The following is a 17,070-nucleotide window of genomic DNA, read 5'->3' as shown; positions in this document are numbered from 1 at the left end:
ATGAAATGCGACATGATACAGTGATTGGTCTGAGATGACGAGAGAAATTAAATTGGCATTTTTTTTTTTTTTTTTATACTGAGAGTCCTGTACATCAACCCAAACAAAAAGCCAATGTAACATAAGCAGAATAAAATCACAATTAATTGCAGTGAATCTGAACCCCTCTCACATCCATTCAAGACATCCCCAGTTAGAGTAAGGCATCGTCCCTTCAGTGTCTTCACAGACCAAAGTGCTGACAGCTAATACGTCATCACATATGTCTGAACCGCCTTTTCTCTCTCCCGCTCACAGCAATGAAAAATAAAAAGCATGCATTTACACCAGGTAGTATATCTCTATTGCTATTGTACACAGACATTATACAACTGTACAGACGACGTTGGAAAGATACTCGATTTAAAAATGTGCATGATTGACAACTTAAAAAGTGTTTCCCGTTAAAATAGAAATGTTCCTCCTCCTCCTGGGACTTCCTTAACTTTTTTTTTTTTTTTTGGTTGAGGAAACAAAACATTTGGAGAAAAAAAAAAAACGTGTGTACAAACAAGGATGAAGACAATGTGCAAATCTGATATTCCATGCAAGCTGTTGCATAATGTCGCTTTAGGTGCTTCGGGAGAGTGACGGGTTTGAGGTGGGATCAGAAGAAAAGAAAAGACTCATGGCTTCAACGAATGACCGTCCGTTCATCGCTTTACCAGGACACACGCAAACACACAGGTAAATAAAACCTCGATTACACGCAAACATTCACACGGAGAAATCAAATCATATGTGATGAATAACTGATCAGTCACAGGCCCCACCCAGAAATATATACGCAGGCGTTATACAACCTGTTCCAGCAAATACACAGCACCGAGAGCACGTTCTCGTCGCTGAAGATTAAGACGAAATAGTAATACTGCAAGTAAACGCACCACCTCGCAGGGCATCGTGATATCCTGTGAGGGGCGTCCTGTAATTCAAGGTTTCTCTTTTAGATTCTATATAAACAATCTTTGCTGTTGTTCTTATAAATTATTTGACAATTTCAAATAAAAAAAAATAGCATCAAATACTAACTTCTCAGGTTTTAATTGAGACGTTAGTATCACTCATTAAATCGTTAACAGCTTAAGACACTACTTGATAACATTATATGGTTCTTTTTTTTTGGATTAAAGCAAATAAATTATTGAGAGAGGGTGCCAGAACAATTACACTAGGTATAACCAACACTGGTGTTTGTAATAAATGCAACACTGGGTCTGGAGAATGACATTTCATAAGAAAAATAAACAACAACAACAAAAAAAAAAGGCGGAATCCAAAGCGAGGCGTCTCTCTCCACTGATGCCGACACGACATTCCCTGTGAATCGACTCATACTGTAACAAGTGCAACGCAGTGAAGTGAGGTCCATGTGCAAATTCGCATTAACTTGCAAATTCACCATTTCATGTAGGAAAACGTGATGGATGGTGACATCTTTGGATGACGGTGATTACAGACGAGCACTTAAAAAGACAAGCCGAGGGGATCGATCTGCTCAGTCAGCCGTTGCTCTGACTGCTTCGATTCTTTTATCTCAACACGACGTCACTTTAAAAAAAGGCAACCTGAAAGCAAACGAATAAATAAGAAGACTTGGCATTTAAAACACGAGCGCAGTATCTTAAATACTACACCTCTTTGTAACTACAGGTACATATAGGGATCAAAGGTTATTTTCTTTTTTCTTTTTTTTTCTTCTTCTCCACAGCCTCTTGTCTTCAAACAGACAACACGTGAGGGGTAAAGATAAAAATGTTTCAAAAGGAAACAATTCTCTGGAACTGAAAGGTGTGACTCCACACTAAGGCAATGACATTTACAAATGGGTGGAAATGGGACCGAAAAAAATAAATACGCAAGCGTCTTTTCTGCTTGATAATAATAATTACAGGGGCTGTTCATGTTTGGCTGGTGAAAAAGGACGATGGGAAAAGGGGGCAGTGAGAGAAACTGCAGAGGCTGAAAAGAGTCCAGTGAACATCTCTCTGCACCTCCATCTCTATCCTCCTCCTCCTCCTCCTCCTCCTCCGGCTGGGCAGTGTCTGTGCTCTGACCTGCTCCAGAACAAGACCAAAGACTTATTATGGTGGAGCCTGAGAGGTCAGAGGAAGGGATGTGTGTGTGGGGGAGGGAGGGAGAGGGTGATGAAACCCATCTGTGTGGGTTTTTAACAGTCGTGCGGGGGGATGACCGGTTAGTGGTGATGCTTTTGCCGAACCCTGTGCCACCGATGCCACCGCGCCCCGGCGGCCCAGCTTCAGTCAGACCTGCCGTCCTGGCCGAGGCAGATGGAGGAACAGCAGGAAGATTAGGGCGAGGGCGAGGATGAGGCAGCTGCGTGGTATTTGACGAAGGCGATGGCTGCCAGCTCTTTGCAGAACTCCTCCAGCACTATCACGCCCTCCAGCAGAGTCACGTGGTCGATGCTGCGGAGAGACAGGCGAGAGGAGGTGAGCGCGTCCCGATAAATCAACTCAGAAAAGATGGCAGCCCTGCAGGAGCACGTACTTGATGCCTTCGGGCTCCAGGCCTAGTAATCTCTTCCTCACGAGCAGCAGCTTGGGTGTGAAGTCCGGGATGCGGTGAATCCTCAACATGAGATCTCCGACCACCTGACAAACGCAAAACAGTTACTAAAAGACAACAGCGCGCGTCTCCGTGCAGAGAGGATTTACTGGTTCAACGTCACTGGGGACCAGGGCTGGACGGTGTCGAACCATTTTCAATTAGGAGGCGCGGTGAAGATGGAAAGGTCCAATAAATAGAAAGACAGAACGAGAGGCCAAAAAAAGGTTGGTTGTTTGGCTTTTTTTAGGGTGACCACACATCTGATTTCTGGGGACAGTCCCTGTTTTGGATGACCTGTCCCCCGGACAAAATTTTTAACGAGGTGCAGCTTTTTTTATGTACTCCAAATTGCTGTGCTCTGAATTTTATGTACTTCTAATTTTAAGCATTACTCCTTATCCAAAGATAGAAGTTCCTGTGACGTGATCCAAACCCGCCCCCTCAAAATGTCCCCAATTTTAGCTTTTTATGAATGAGAAAAAAAAAATGTTGCACGCAGACGACAATTATTACAGTAGCCATTCATGCTGCTAGTGACATCACAGACATGGATACAGAAGTTTAAATATGAATAAATATGTCAAAATAAATGAAAACATAATAACTATTATTTTTTTTATCTGTAAATGTCCTGATATTTCCTAATCAGCACACAGTGCTAATACAGGGTCATGCACACCTTTTTTTTTTTTTACTACTATAAGATTATTCTACAATATTCACTCATCGTCACAGTAAAACAGTCCATCCCTAGTCCATCTACTGCATTAATTCCTCTCTCGACCAGCATGAAATGTTGTGACTTGATTATGCCAGCCCTACTGAAGAAAGTACCGTAACCGACAGGAACAAACAAGATGATCAACATGATTCCCTGCTTCAATGTGCTCCAATGTGTCAAATAAAAGCACTTGGACTGATTCACAGCAACAACCATCCAGAGAGGCGTTTCAGGAATGAGCAGGTCAAGTAGCAGCATGTGTGATCTTTAAGAAATGAGCTTCAGGGGAGGACTTGCACTGGTGCAATACAAAGATGCTGCACGGGGAAGAAGTTAGTTCAGGGATTCACAAAGAGCAGTGATTTCTATCCGTGACGGATAAGACGGTGATGGGAGCCTCACCCTGACGATGACGGAGAACAGGGACCTGCAGCCAGGGGCCAGGTTAATATAGGGGTCCAGCAGGTACTCGTGCAGGTGGGGATGTGGTAACAGAGACAGCTTGGACAGCACGGCGGTCACCTGCAGGTTGACGTCGTACGGCTGGAGGACAGAGCAAACAACACGGGACGGGACATGAAAGTAATGATTAGACCTCAGGCTGCTGCTTCCAGTGAAGAAGGAAAGTATAAAGCCGCATTAGACACACGAGTGAATATAAAATATACAACAGCCATGAACCAGATTTGGCTTTGTGAAGGTTCTTAACTGAAAACAGCTCCTTCCAGCACACAACGGATTAAAAGTAGAGAAAATTAGATATTCAAGAAGAAGAAACTTGAACAAATTCTACAATAAATGGCAACACTTGATGGATTTTCTCCCCTTTTTTATTACTGTTCCTGTGTGTGTGTGTGTGTGTGTGTGTGTTTGTCCAGTTTAATTGTTTTATACAGACTATTCTAAATATTTTTGTCACTGTATTATATTTTTTTTGTAAATATTTTATTCTTAAAAATATGCAAATCTAAATTTAACAGTGTATTCAAATATGATTAGTGTTTAACACCAATGTGCCCTGGCATATGTAAGTGGCTTTGTTTTTTTTGTATACACATTAATAAAAACAAGATGAAACAAATTAACTGAGAGAGGTGTTGATTCGACTGTGTTTTCATTTTGGAGGCTGTGTTTTGTACAACTACTGAATTGTGTTGTGTTGTACCGACACACGTTTCTATTATTCTGACCACCCCAGCCGGGCTTTAGTCCAGTTTAACAGCATCCTCCAGTGATCGCGCAGTTAAATTACCACCTTACTGACACCATTTCATCGCAAAAACAACCCTAAAGCTAAGATTTAATATCACGGTTCATTAATTTCTACTCGTATAAATAATCAACCGACAAGTGAGTGAAGAACTGACATGAATAACCAACGCGAGCTGATGATTTTAGAGAGAAACTCATCAGATAGATCAGAGCGTCTAAATGCTAAATAAATTAATACGCTGCTGAGAAGCGCGTTGCTTTTCTGAGTCTCCCTCCTTTAACGTCATTTGTCAAATGAGTTTTTGGGATCATTATTTTTGGCCTTTACCAAAGTAAACAGAAGGGTCTCTGCATAATTAGCAGCTCATTAGCATTTTTCCCCTCTCCACTTTCAATTAGCAGAACTTGATTTACAGAGAAATGCAATAAAGTAGCTGCATGGCAACATCAAATCAGTTTAATCACATCTACTACTTAGGATTCAGTTTCCTCCAGCGTCTGTAACAGAAGCGACGGCTCTTTGCTACTTAAAAAATGTTTGTGTAGTTGTGTAGTTGCAGAAAACTTAATTTACTCTCTGGAATCTGGCTGCACGGCTCAAGCACATTCACCTGTTTAACAACACCTTCCCCTGGAGACATTTCTAAGTCTTTAGAATTGCAGCTCAAACTCACCTGATCCAAGATGCGTCCCATCCTGTCGAAAAGGACCTTGAGGAAGTGGCCCTCAAAGAACGGGGCGTCCAAGTTACATTTCTCCAAAGGCTTTGGATTCCCTCTCCAGTCCCACCGCTGGCAGACGCCACAGTAGTCCCTGAACTGAGGACGATAATGGGAGGAAAAAAAAAAAAAAAAAATACTGAACCTGCCTCAGCAAAGATGAGAAGTGAAGTCTGACGATGCACCACAATGAAAGCGTACCTGTCTGTGTGCGTCTCTGAGGTAGGTGTCATAGCCTGTGCCTTCAACGTGATACGACGACTTGGCCTCATCGGGCACCAAACACAGGAAACTGCAGGAGACACAGTTTATACAGCAGTTTAAAAACAGGCCGGGATGATATAAGACGCGTGCATCGCGCTGTATCGTGAGCCAACTGCGCACCTGTTGACAATTTTGTGGACTTCTGTCTTCCCGTCAGACTTGCAGTGGTCGGGACTCTGCGGCGGAGACGCACTGAACCAGTCGGAGCCAGACAGCCTGTGTTCTGTGGAGGGTTCGTCGCCGAACAGAGGGTCCTCCTCGAGGTCTCTGTGGAGAACACACACGTCACTAACTTTACGGATTACATCTATGTTTGAGAATTTACTTAAACGGTTTAAAAAAGAAACAACAAAAAACTGCACCCCTCAATACGATGCATAAACTTTGTTGAAGGAGACCCACTGGTTGCAGAAAACAGAATTTGGTAGTATTTTTTGGTAGTATTTTACTACCAGTATTTTACGCCTTCATGGATAAGGTTTGTGTGTCAGCTTTGGAGACCTTTGAATAATATGGCAGGCAGACGTAAACCCTTCCTGAGATTTTAAATAAAATCTTCCGGGAAATATGTTGATGAAGATGTACAAATTAAAATATAATTATGAAAGTATATATAATTAACAGCTGTTTGCATCCTTTGTATGGAAAAGAATTAATTATAAACTAAACCCTCATGAGGGTTTGAATCTTAATTGGGTTTTTTGTCATTCATGTAAAACCAAGGACGCGAAGACAGAACATGCAAATTGATGCTTATTATGTTTCAGTCTCCAACAACTTGGTTGATGGTAATAAGTAGATGAATTGCATTATCATGATCCCACTTAATCATGGCTCAGAACAATCCCGCCAATTAAAACACACAATGATGCTCGGACGAAGCGGGCAGCATGTCTAACAAACACAGCTAATCGATGCATTCTCTTTATTTCCAGCGGTTTGTGCAGAGGACGTTCAAGAACGAGCTCGAGGACCCAGCAGCTCGGGGAGGGGAGGGGTCAGAGGTCACGGGCGGGTCCTTACACTGCATCGTGCGGCTGCCCGTTCTCCAGGGGCTCCCGCTCCTCCTGCGGCTTGTTCTCCAGGTAGTTCCTCTCCTCCAGGCTGCGCAGCGCCAGGCTGTGGAGGATGTGCTGGTTGGGCTTCTGGATAAGCTGCTCAAACAGCCGCAGCGTCATGATGCTGATCTGTGGACGACGGAGAAGAGGCGGTGAGGCTCAACTCCCACTCTGAGCCCACAGGAACAAGACAAGTATTTGCTCGCTGACAGAAAAGCAGGCAGCCGCTGCTTCAGCATCAAAGAGATGATTCATCCCTCTTTTGTGTGATGAAAACGTGCGCAACAGCTCTCTCTGATACTAATTAAAATTCAGATTGGTTAAGCAGATGATTCACTGCAACTCAGAGTCTTTGAAGAGCAGATAGCCATTGGTAAGTTGTAACAAAAAAAAATCAAGGTTTTTATTTTTAATTAACCTCTTAGTATTTGAGACTTTATGCAGAAAACCCCTTTTTAGGACATAAACAAAGTAAATTAAATGGTGTTCATGAACATTGTGGACCTCACGCAAAAAAATCTTGATGTTAAAGGCGGCAGAAAAATGCGATAAGAACCTCATCAGACAGGTGATCACAGTGCTCGATGAGTCTGTGTCTCAGTGGATTCTGAGCCATCGTAGCCGGAGTCTCAGCCTCTTTGTCTTCTCCCAGGAGGAAGTAAACCATCTCCTGCAGCAGAGCCTCCGATGTCACCTGCCTGATTATCCTGTTCAGCAGGGCCGTGGAGGTCAGGATGCCCACCTCGGATCTACGCGAACCGAAAAACACACCACTTTCGTTACTGGGAAGTCGTGGCACGGCTGTGAGGAAGACCACGAATGTCAGTGCGAGATGAGTGATTGATGATTCAAAGCAGAACTTACGTCTGCATGAGCTGCGGTTCCATCACAGACACAAAGAATCTTTCTCTCACGGCTTTTGCCATAACTACAGCTGCCGACTGCGAGACAAAAAAACAAAACGTTCAGGCTTCAGAGGCTTTTCAAATGCAACAAATTCTTCGGAGAAAACGCCTTTGATTCTGTCATTTCAGACTACAATATGACACATCAAAACACAGTGAGTCAACACTGGCTACAAACTTTCTGAGCCTCCTTGATGAGCTGGTCGCAGTAATCTAGCCACGACAGGAAGGAGATGAGAGCTCTCTTCCCTGTGAAGACAGCGGCGTCCTCCTTCAGGTTATAAACATCGAGACTAAAAGAGGGAGAGGAAAAAAAAAAGGTACAAGCGCTTAAATGTTTGATGTACCTCTACAAATATATCCGCCTAAAATAACATTTCGCAGAATGTGCTATTTCAAGAACGCCTCAAATAAAAAATTCAGACGCTGTCAGCTTTACTGTAGGCAGGTGGTTACAGGAAGAGACTCACCCCCAGTTGACCGACTCTACTGTCTCAATGTCCAAGGGGTCCATGGACTGTGGCAGGGCTTTGTAGAAGGCGACCAGCCTGTCGGTCAGAAGCTCACAGAGCTCAGTGTTTTCGGTTAAACACTTGGCAGCAGCGGGCTCCGGTAAACTGACCAGCAGCATCAGACCCTCACATGCCTTCACCACTATCCTGCCATCCTGAGCAGAGGAAGAAAACCCGTTACAAACTTTTAAAAAGAGAGAGGCTTTACATGATTATCACCAAACATTTCTTGAATGGGGATTACTTACAGGACTCTTTGTGAGGTTGAGCAGGGATGTGACCAGATTGTAATTGTTGCTGTTGTTGTTGTTACTTGTTGGACTAGAGGTGGCAGAAGCGGCGGCGTCGGCAGCGGCGGCAGCCTGTGGCTCCTCTCGGTGGCCAGCCTGTTGATCTGCAGGAGACTGACCAGTGTCCGGAGCCAAAGCGTTCTCCTTCACCCCCTCTGTTTCCACAGGACTCTTTATTTCAGGTCTCTTTGCTTTGTTCTGCAAGCAGCATTTACAAATAAAAGACACATTTTTAATTATGTGCATTTTTGACAGCATTATTAAACACACAAGTGTTTCCAAATGTATAGTTTACCATTTCTTCTCTGTGGTTTCAGAGCAACTCACCTCAAGGAAGAAGTTGACAAGGTACGGGTCCTGCTTCAGCTTGGCACAAACTATGCAGAGGAACTGGATCTCTTCATTTTCTGTAGGAGCAGCCAGCACCTCCCCACATAGACGGATTAGTTTCTGATAGAGAGGTGAGACGAGGGGGAAAGAAGTCACAGGTTACATAACCCGATGGTTCACGTTTTAGGAAAAGGTAGACGGAAAATACACTGAAACCCAGGGCGCGACGCTTCTCACTTGTACAGGTCTGTGGACGTTGATGTGCGGCAGAAGGGGCTGACGAATGTGCGCCAGAAGCTTCGTGTAGAAGGTTAGCACCTGCTGCTTCATCCCCGGAGGACACTGATGGAAAGTCATACAAACAAAATATGTTCAATTTACTTGGTAAGTCCAGGGACACTTTTCAGTTTTGAAATATACTGTGACTACAGCAGCTATTTGCACACACTGTGCTGTGCTGTGCAGAGCCCATCCTCCAAGGCCTAAAACGCCACAATTTAAATCTCATCCTTCATTTCCAATAGTTTTCGTCCAATATCACATACGAGTAACATCTCATGACATGTAAATTTCCCTGGAGTTCATGTAGTTACCAAAGCATGACTGCCTTACATCTGCCTTGCCCAAGGTGTAGAGAGTCTCCAGGATCTTGTGGTGCAGGAGATACTCCATGCAGGGTCCCGTCTCTCCAGACTCCCTTTCCCCTTCCTCCTGAGTCAGAATGTCCAGCATCTGTTCCAGGTGGGATGGGATGTTGGTGTCTGTGACTGGGGCTTTGTCATCTAATGGGGCGATGCACAGAAACAAATCAGAAACGGTTTATCTATTAGAGGAGAAGCAGTACTCGTCTTCAGCATAAAAATCTCCTGCACTTCACAGAGGTCACTTGTTGTTCTCTGATTCATTGTCACGCACTGCCAAACAGGTAGCCTTGGAAAGTTCTGAATCAATTCATCAAGCCACGTATTAGTAGTGTTGGCTAATTCAGCTGGCACTCTCAATAGAAGATGGATAAGTAGATTTTATTTAAGCACATTAATTGTGAAGCCGCCGTGTAGACACTTTTGCCTATACTAAGCAATCAGGTATTGACATCAGTTTGTTTATGCACCGACATCAGCTGGATTCACAGACAATTATAAGAAAACACGGTCTCCACGTTGGGTCACATCAAGTGAAATGACTGCTGCATTACCAATTATCATTTTTATATAATAAGAAAATGAATGCTCATTTATGTGTATCTTTATGTATTTCACCTCAAAGCTAATACTGTTTGAAAAACTGTTTTTTAGGAGCGTGCACTCCTCAAATTATCACAAATGATTCACTAATAGGTGTATGTCGGATGATTCAGACACAAGGCAGAAAATAAATAACTGTGCCTTTTTAAACATGACAAAGCACAAATAATAAAGGTGTGTGAAATTACACTTTGTTTCCTAGGAACAACAGAAAACACAACATAATGACAGGTTTTCTTTACCACTCATGACTTAAAGCGCTGATACTCCCAACAAGCTCTCCAGAGAAAACTTGACGAACTGGTGCCGAGTAGCTTTTGCTCAGAGTAAAGAAAATAATAAGGCCAAAAAACTTGTATGGTTCGCCACAGGCAAAAGTAAACGAAATCCTCTCAGACTCCAGGGCTGCTATAGCTCACAGATTTACTGAAGCCTATTGTAAACTCAACCAGCGTGGCATTCCCAGCATATTTCACAATCATGCAGCTGGACATTCTTCAGCACTTACTTTTGCATTGTCAGTAAACGAAATACAAACCGAGAGACATGATAAACACCTGCTCCTCAAGATGTTACTAGAGATTACTGCCAAACTAAATTTTGTTGTAACTTGTGTGATGACAATTAAAGTTCTTCTTAACTTGCTGATAAAAAAGTGACTTAAGTTACTCTTGAATGTGGTAACTTATATTAACCATTTATTACAGGCAGTAATATATAACAAGTACTAGATTATGACATACTTACCAGAAGTCTCAATGTAATAATGTGTGATAGCCTTCCAGTGATATACAAAGTCCTCCTGTAAGGGCAGCGATGGCGCAAGCTGAAAGAGAAAATTGAAAGAGATTAATTATATTAATTATATTTGAGATAGCGACCTTAAGAGGCACAATCAGTGTGCGTCAATGTGTCAGCTTTGAACATTCAAACAGAGACTTCGTTGAATTGAAGTGAAAACCTTGCAGCACAATCTGCCGGTCTTCTCACGCTTAAACGGGCCTGATGTGGCACCAGGAGATTACCAGTGTGCTGTGACCACATCCAAAGCCCAGCAGAGGGTTTAGTCACGTCCAGATATCTTTAAGGTTTCATTACACAGACCAACTATGTGTGTCACAGGTCTCCATAGTAGCATTGGGTGACTTTAGACTTTTGACCACATCTGGAGTCACAGGTGTTAATTTCGGGTAACCTGCCAGGCATCTGTTGTTTTTGAATCCTTCAGATGCTGCTATTACTTATATTGATTTTGCTATTATGTTATGTTGACATCCGTGTTTGTATTTATGTACAAGTTACTGTACACTCGAATTGCCCCCCTAGGGCATGAATAAAGTATATTCTATTCTATGTTACAAGGCGCAGCTTGGAAACAGGTTTCAGGCAGGTTTGCTGAAGGTTTCCAGCTGGTCAGCTGACTTGCTAACATGTAACATTATCCTTTCCAAAATAGCCAAGCGAGGTAAACCCACGGACTAACCACTTTAATATTAACGTTAAAGGGTTTGCGCAACACCGGGCAAGCTTGTACAGCCGTTTCGACACCACTCCTTGAGATAAGATCCTGCTGTTTAGAAACGGGATAGCTGGCTACGGTGTTAGCTTAGCTTCTGGAAGCTACCATTAGCTAACGCGCCGTCTAAACAACACGAGCTAGATAACCGCGTTAACACACGAGTTGTTGTCATGAAGAAATCGGTTAGCACTGATACCGACAACACAGACAACCACGTGTAAATGTTACTATATGTAAGAAGTAAAAAAAACTGAAAACGCAAACACAAAACGCTAACATTAGCGTAGGCTGAGTAGCTAGCTTCCTAGTTAGCATCTCTTGTGCTGACGTTATGGTATGTGGTCTCTTGGCAACAAAAGCCGCCCCTTTGAACTCAAAACGGGGTTAGATAATAAAAAAAAATCAGTGGATTAAAAAGACATTTTAGATGAAACTCACCGCTTCCACAGCGTGCTGGAGAATGGACGTAAATTTGGAGAACATCTTGTTCTTCGACTGGACTAGTTTCTCCCGAGAAGACCTAGAGAATTCCTCTATCTTCTTCTTCCTGTTGCTGGCGCCTCGATCCAGATTGGAGGTTTCATACACTGACCCTTGTAACGAAAGAATATATGGAAGCAATAAACCTGTAGCACGTTGTTCGCCACCAGGATTTCACAGGCCTGGCAGAGCCACTGTAAACAAGACGTCTACACACAGACTCACTTTGGACACGGTGGCACTTCCCTCGCCAAACGCTACCGACAGACACCGGCAGGGGGCGCAGGAATACCACGGGACAATGGCCTTTTTTTTTAATTATTCTGTACGGTCAACGCATGCAAACAAATGGAGGCAGCAACCAATACATTCAATGAGGGGCGACGGTCAATATTCACTCTGGAATAATCAATTTAGCAAATCCACTTTAATGATCCAGAAATTTTTGGTTTGAGCTTCAGTCAGCTGTAAAATGAACGGATTATATCCTCGCTCATAATGCACTGATTTGGGCCATTTCTCTGAAATTGCGGTATTTCCTCACCACTGGCTGAGACTGTTTGCTAAAAAAATAAAAAAAGAAAGTCGCGTGCTTTTTAGGGCGAATTTAAAGAATCCCCACGAGGAAGTGTTTCTTAAATGAAACCCCGACACACAAAAACAAGGAAAAACAATTGCTCCGGAGTGTCAACTTTATGATTTAGCCCAACTACCCTGTGCAGAACAGCAGAGTCATCCCAGGCGGAGAACAGGAAAAAAAAAAGTAGACTGCCCCGCTTTAACGTTTGCGGGGGACCCTATAGCAGCTGCGGGGAAGGAATTTCAAGAATGATTTCATTTATAATTTCGCCATATCGTGTTCAAATATGGACATGAACTTGTTGGAAAATAAGAAGGATGCTGCCTGTTCCAGGACACGCCCTGTCGCTGGAAAGAAGTGCTCTCTCCATCGCGCATTCCGGTCCAGTCTACCAAATCGCGGGCTGTACGTGTCCCTGCGTTGAAATCCCATCAAATGACAGCCCAAACTAGATAATAGCAGGCTTCCCATCGCCTTCCTCAAAGCCGCACCGGGGCTGCGAATCTCGCCAAAGAAGAGAGAAGAGTGTCTACCTACCGGGCATGTCTGCTAGAGGTGAGTATCTTTTGCCGCAGAAGCCTTCATAACGGAGGGAAAAGAAAGTCTCTACATTTTTTGGAGGGGGGAGAGAAGGAGGGGGTGGGGGTCTTGGTTCAAGGCTGGGTGAGACTGGAGAAGAGAGCCCCTCACCGTCGTCTTTCGGAAGGATTGGGCTGAGATAATGCCACTGATATTCTAAGTAGGTTACACCGGTGCATAGCTGAAACTACAGCTTTCTCCACTGCTGCTGCAACCCTTTCTTTCTTTCTTTCTTTCTTTCTTTCTTTCTTTCTTTCTTTCTTTAAAGACAGCCTGCAACTTATTCTGTTGATGTGGACAGCATGAACTCTGAGCAACCTAAAAATAGACCTTTGGAAGAAAATAAAAATCCCAGCTGTGATGATGATGGTGATGACGCTCTCTCCTCTCTCCTCTGATTATGCTTCTTTTTGTTGCCACCTTTAAACAGGGAGTGTGCATGTAATTAGTTAAAAGCTGCACACCGTTGGCGGAGGACCTCCGTCAAGTGATTAACTGTTGAGGCGAGGTGACAAAAACCGGTGGAAACTGGAGCAGAAATGCAAGATGGAACGAGCTGCCACGTTTTTTTTTTTTTTTTTGCTGGATTGATATATTTTTTTCTTTCGCTTCGGAATAAATAAGGTGACATACCTGCAGACGGTGCATGCAGGTGGATTATGTTTGCTCCCATCTGGTGGGCTTTTTGTGCAGTCTTGGATTTTGTGTCCAGTGACCATGTGCTGTGGCGGACAGAGCCTCCAGCTGCTCCTGCTGTAGGTGTGATCAGATGGACTGAGTGCCTGGTTGAGAGCTGGATGCAGTACTGAGGCAACCTTGAGGTTAATCCATTAAATCTGCAGTTGGATTTGTCATGAAACCTCTGATATTTTTTGTTCCTCTATAAAGAAACCTTTAAGAAAGAAGCTCACTGCACAGTACACCACTGTCCTCCAGGGTGTGAATGGCTGATTTTGTACAGCAAGATGGCTTTGAACCTCACCGTTACTGATGTGGCCTGCTCTGTCTGTCCTCCATGGCTGCTGGTGAGGAGATCGATGCAGCTCAGAGCCCCCCAGTGGTACATAGATCTGATTAGCGCACTTAAACCCCTGCAAGCAGCCAATCATTATTCATGAGAAGCAATCACCCTGCACCCTAAGGTTGTACGGCAGCGAGGTGCCAATTATCTCTGTCTTGTGCGGAGTAATGTGAGGTTATTCATTTATTGTTGCTGATGAATCAGATGCATTGACACAAACATGACTGTTTACAGAGGAATGTCACATCCAGGTGACCCGCTGATTGCACAGAGCGATGCATATCACGTATCAAGACGTGCGACAAATATATTCACGGTCGTCGCTGATAGGTTTCGGCATGTGGATTTTCCTCCTGTGATTTGCAGAGAAGCGCTCCACTTGTCAACATGCTGCGCCTCATCAGAGTCCGCCACGTTTTGAATGTCAGACTGTGTCGTTGATTGACAGAAAAATGAATCCGCGACTCCTTTGGTGAAAGATTAATCATCATCTAAGTCATTGTTCAAGACAAAAGCTTCTGCACTTCCAGTCGTCTCTTGTGAACGCGATGATTGACCACTTCTCTGTTGAGTATCTCCTGGCACCTTATAGATTAATTGAGTAAATAATCAATAAATCACTTGACAATGTCAACTGCAAACCGCAAAAGGATTGGTCGCGAAGTCTTTGGTTGTATAGACATTTTTTATATACATTTATTTTTAATTTTTCCCCCACAATTTTCCATCACAAATTTAAATTTCTTTTAATACACATTAACATGAATCCAACATATTTTAGTAAAGGGTGAAATGGAGCCCGGACTCTGTCAGGTTCTCTGCAATTGGCCAAGAGTCTATTTAGTCTCCAGGTAAAAAAGAGAAGCTAACAGTGCTGCTCGCTCCCGTCACCCAACCACTTGAGACCAAAATGGCTCGGTGATTCACTGTCCCTACTACATTTATCTATGTTTAAAGTTAAAACTTAAGTTTAATACAGAACACATATAGTAGGTAGGGGGTCCCTACTTAATCTCTCCATCAGTCTGGGGTCCTTGGCCTGAAAAATGTTGAAGACCCTTGATGTAAAATATTAAACGTCAATGAACAATACCACTGAAGATTTATGTTAAAGGTTTTAATATATAATAATATAATGGGTTAATGGGTTGCTCAGCCCATGCTTTTGACCTCTGCTGGGGTCATTGTAAATATTTTACAGTAGCATGAAAGTAAAGGCAAGGACTAAAACATGGCAGATGATTGATTTCCGTTCAATAGGAGGGAGAAAAAAAATCTCCCATTACTCTGCTCCCCCCCGTGCATATGTGATGCACACTGCCTCACTTGTCCAGCGAGCATCAGCCATTACCGTGCTCTCAGTCTTGCAGTCGCCCCCCCTCCATCCTCAGTTATCAGCACATGGCCATCAGCTTTTACCTTGCTAGTGATGTCTTTCCATTACTCACCCCACCATATAATGCACCCCGGCAGGCAAGCTGCCCCGTCTTCCCAGTCCCATCGTCATTTCCTGTGCTGTTTTCATTTCTGTTTGATATCTTAGCATGATTTTTATTTGTTTATTTTTCATAAAAGCGTTATTCCTCTCACTTACACCTGTGAGTCAGCTGTTGATGGCCAACAATGGCTTAAGTGCATCGTCTAAGGTTACCTCAGTTATGACATTAGGGGAATAGTGTCATCACATTCCTCCTCCACATTTTCTAGGAAAACTAAAAAAAAAAAAAGCACAGTTTTATTATGGAGGATAATCTCTTAATGCATTTTTATATACTGTCTGTTTAGGTTCTTTATTGTTCCGGGTGGTCAATCATACGTGGGTGAATTGCTCATTCCGGCCCGTTAAGCCACTCATATCTGCTCCGTTGCAGAATCTTAAAACATCAAGGTGGACCACACAGCTCTGTGATAAGTGGGTGTGTGCTGTTCATTTAGTTTTATTCTAATCCTAAGCAGTCGCGTAAGAAGTTGGCGTGCCATATATCATACGCAATTTTATGGACCTCTTTAAAGGCAATGCGTAATTGTATGTAAAATATGGTTTATGTTCTCTTACTAATGACGTTTTCAATCAAAAACAAAAAAGCAAAGAGTTCACCACGAGATTTGCATCCAAAAAAGAAACAACCATTATTCTTATTTTAATTCGTAAATGAAAGAATGTTTTCAGCCTAAAGGAAATAGATGGGACGACATTACTGTGTTTGCCACGATTCCCTGCTTCACCCCCATCTTCAAAAGATTAAACTGCTATTCTTTCGTCTACTAATCAGATCTGAAAGTAATAATTGCATTTGGGTGTCTGGTTTGCTTTAAGCGACCAACAACAAACAAAGTCCGCCCCCTGATACCTGGTACATCTCCCAATTTTGCCCTCCTCCGACTTCCTGCTCTGCCCCGCCCTTTCCTGGAGGAGAATTAGCACATCCTGCGCACCGTACCTGTTACACTGCAGTGTAATCTGGATGATCAATGGTGGATAAAAAAAAAAAATAAAAAAAAAAGAGGCAAGGCTCCATTCTGCAGTAACCCAATCTGATGCCTCCTCCTCATCCGACCAGTGGAGAGGGCTGCTCGTGCTGCAACATCACGACCCTCTGCCTCAGCAGTTTTCCCTCCCTGTGTGTGTGTGTGTTTACATTCTGTGTGTGTGCGAATACGAGGGTCGGGTGTGCGCGCGCATGCATGTGTCCTGGCAAAAGTCTGAATAATTGATGAGCAGTGGAGGGAGTGAAAGCAGTGCCGGACGGGACGGTGTGTGTATGGGAGTGTGTAGAGATGGGGGAGAGGAATACAGTGAGGCAGCAGCCTGGCTACGATGGGCTCTGCAACTACGCCCAAAAAATAACCTCCTGCTTCGGACTAGATGGTAAGACAAGAGGGGAAAAACAAGCTGAATTGCGGGGGGGGGGGGAGGGGTGTTTTGTGTAGTCATGTTTTTCTATGTGCAGTGCTGATATTTCATTGTGCAGACGCAGCAGTTTTCTGAGCATGGATGTGTTTGGTTTTTAGCGAGTGTGTGGGTA

The 17,070-nt window shown here is 43.5% G+C and overlaps 2 protein-coding genes across 5 annotated transcripts in view; one reads left to right on the top strand and one right to left on the bottom strand.

The window, feature by feature from the left end:
• Positions 1 to 44: 44 nt before the first annotated feature.
• fhip2a (FHF complex subunit HOOK interacting protein 2) lies at positions 45 to 12,135 on the bottom strand. The gene is made up of 17 exons (XM_047603109.1): positions 11,823 to 12,135; positions 10,613 to 10,691; positions 9,234 to 9,403; positions 8,859 to 8,963; positions 8,619 to 8,741; positions 8,250 to 8,489; positions 7,960 to 8,156; positions 7,668 to 7,782; positions 7,449 to 7,525; positions 7,141 to 7,333; positions 6,550 to 6,713; positions 5,647 to 5,793; positions 5,464 to 5,554; positions 5,218 to 5,361; positions 3,734 to 3,874; positions 2,551 to 2,654; positions 45 to 2,468 (listed from the first exon to the last, which is right to left on the bottom strand). Exons 1-17 carry the CDS (start codon positions 11,865 to 11,867, stop codon positions 2,351 to 2,353), a joined length of 2,253 nt encoding a protein of 750 aa, XP_047459065.1. The 5' UTR covers positions 11,868 to 12,135; the 3' UTR covers positions 45 to 2,350.
• A 321-nt stretch (positions 12,136 to 12,456) lies between these two features.
• Positions 12,457 to 17,070, top strand: part of ablim1a (actin binding LIM protein 1a) — a 46,085-nt gene continuing 41,471 nt past the window's right edge. Inside the window, exon 1 of one of the 4 annotated variants that reach the window (XM_047603097.1) lies at positions 12,457 to 12,999. In XM_047603097.1, coding sequence (XP_047459053.1) covers positions 12,987 to 12,999 — 13 coding nt within the window. In that variant the 5' untranslated portion in view covers positions 12,457 to 12,986. Of the gene's footprint in view, positions 13,000 to 16,453; positions 16,914 to 17,070 lie in introns of those variants that run through there. The other 3 variants (XM_047603088.1, XM_047603093.1, XM_047603103.1) reach the window with 3 other exon arrangements.

This window comes from Mugil cephalus, chromosome 13 (assembly GCF_022458985.1).
Source record: "Mugil cephalus isolate CIBA_MC_2020 chromosome 13, CIBA_Mcephalus_1.1, whole genome shotgun sequence".
Classification (NCBI taxonomy): domain Eukaryota; kingdom Metazoa; phylum Chordata; class Actinopteri; order Mugiliformes; family Mugilidae; genus Mugil; species Mugil cephalus.
Note: the sequence above shows the minus strand (reverse complement) of the source record. Positions and strands in the feature narration are given on the sequence as shown.

Excerpts from the sequence above, each read along its gene's own strand:
- fhip2a (XM_047603109.1), bottom strand. The coding sequence starts at position 11,867 with ATGTTCTCCAAATTTACGTCCATTCTCCAGCACGCTGTGGAAGCG. Across the intron at positions 7,783-7,959 it reads GTAGAGTCGGTCAACTGGGG|TCTCGATGTTTATAACCTGA; the intron begins GTGAGTCTCTTC and ends TCCCTCTTTTAG. Across the intron at positions 5,555-5,646 it reads GTCCACAAAATTGTCAACAG|TTTCCTGTGTTTGGTGCCCG; the intron begins GTGCGCAGTTGG and ends TGTCTCCTGCAG.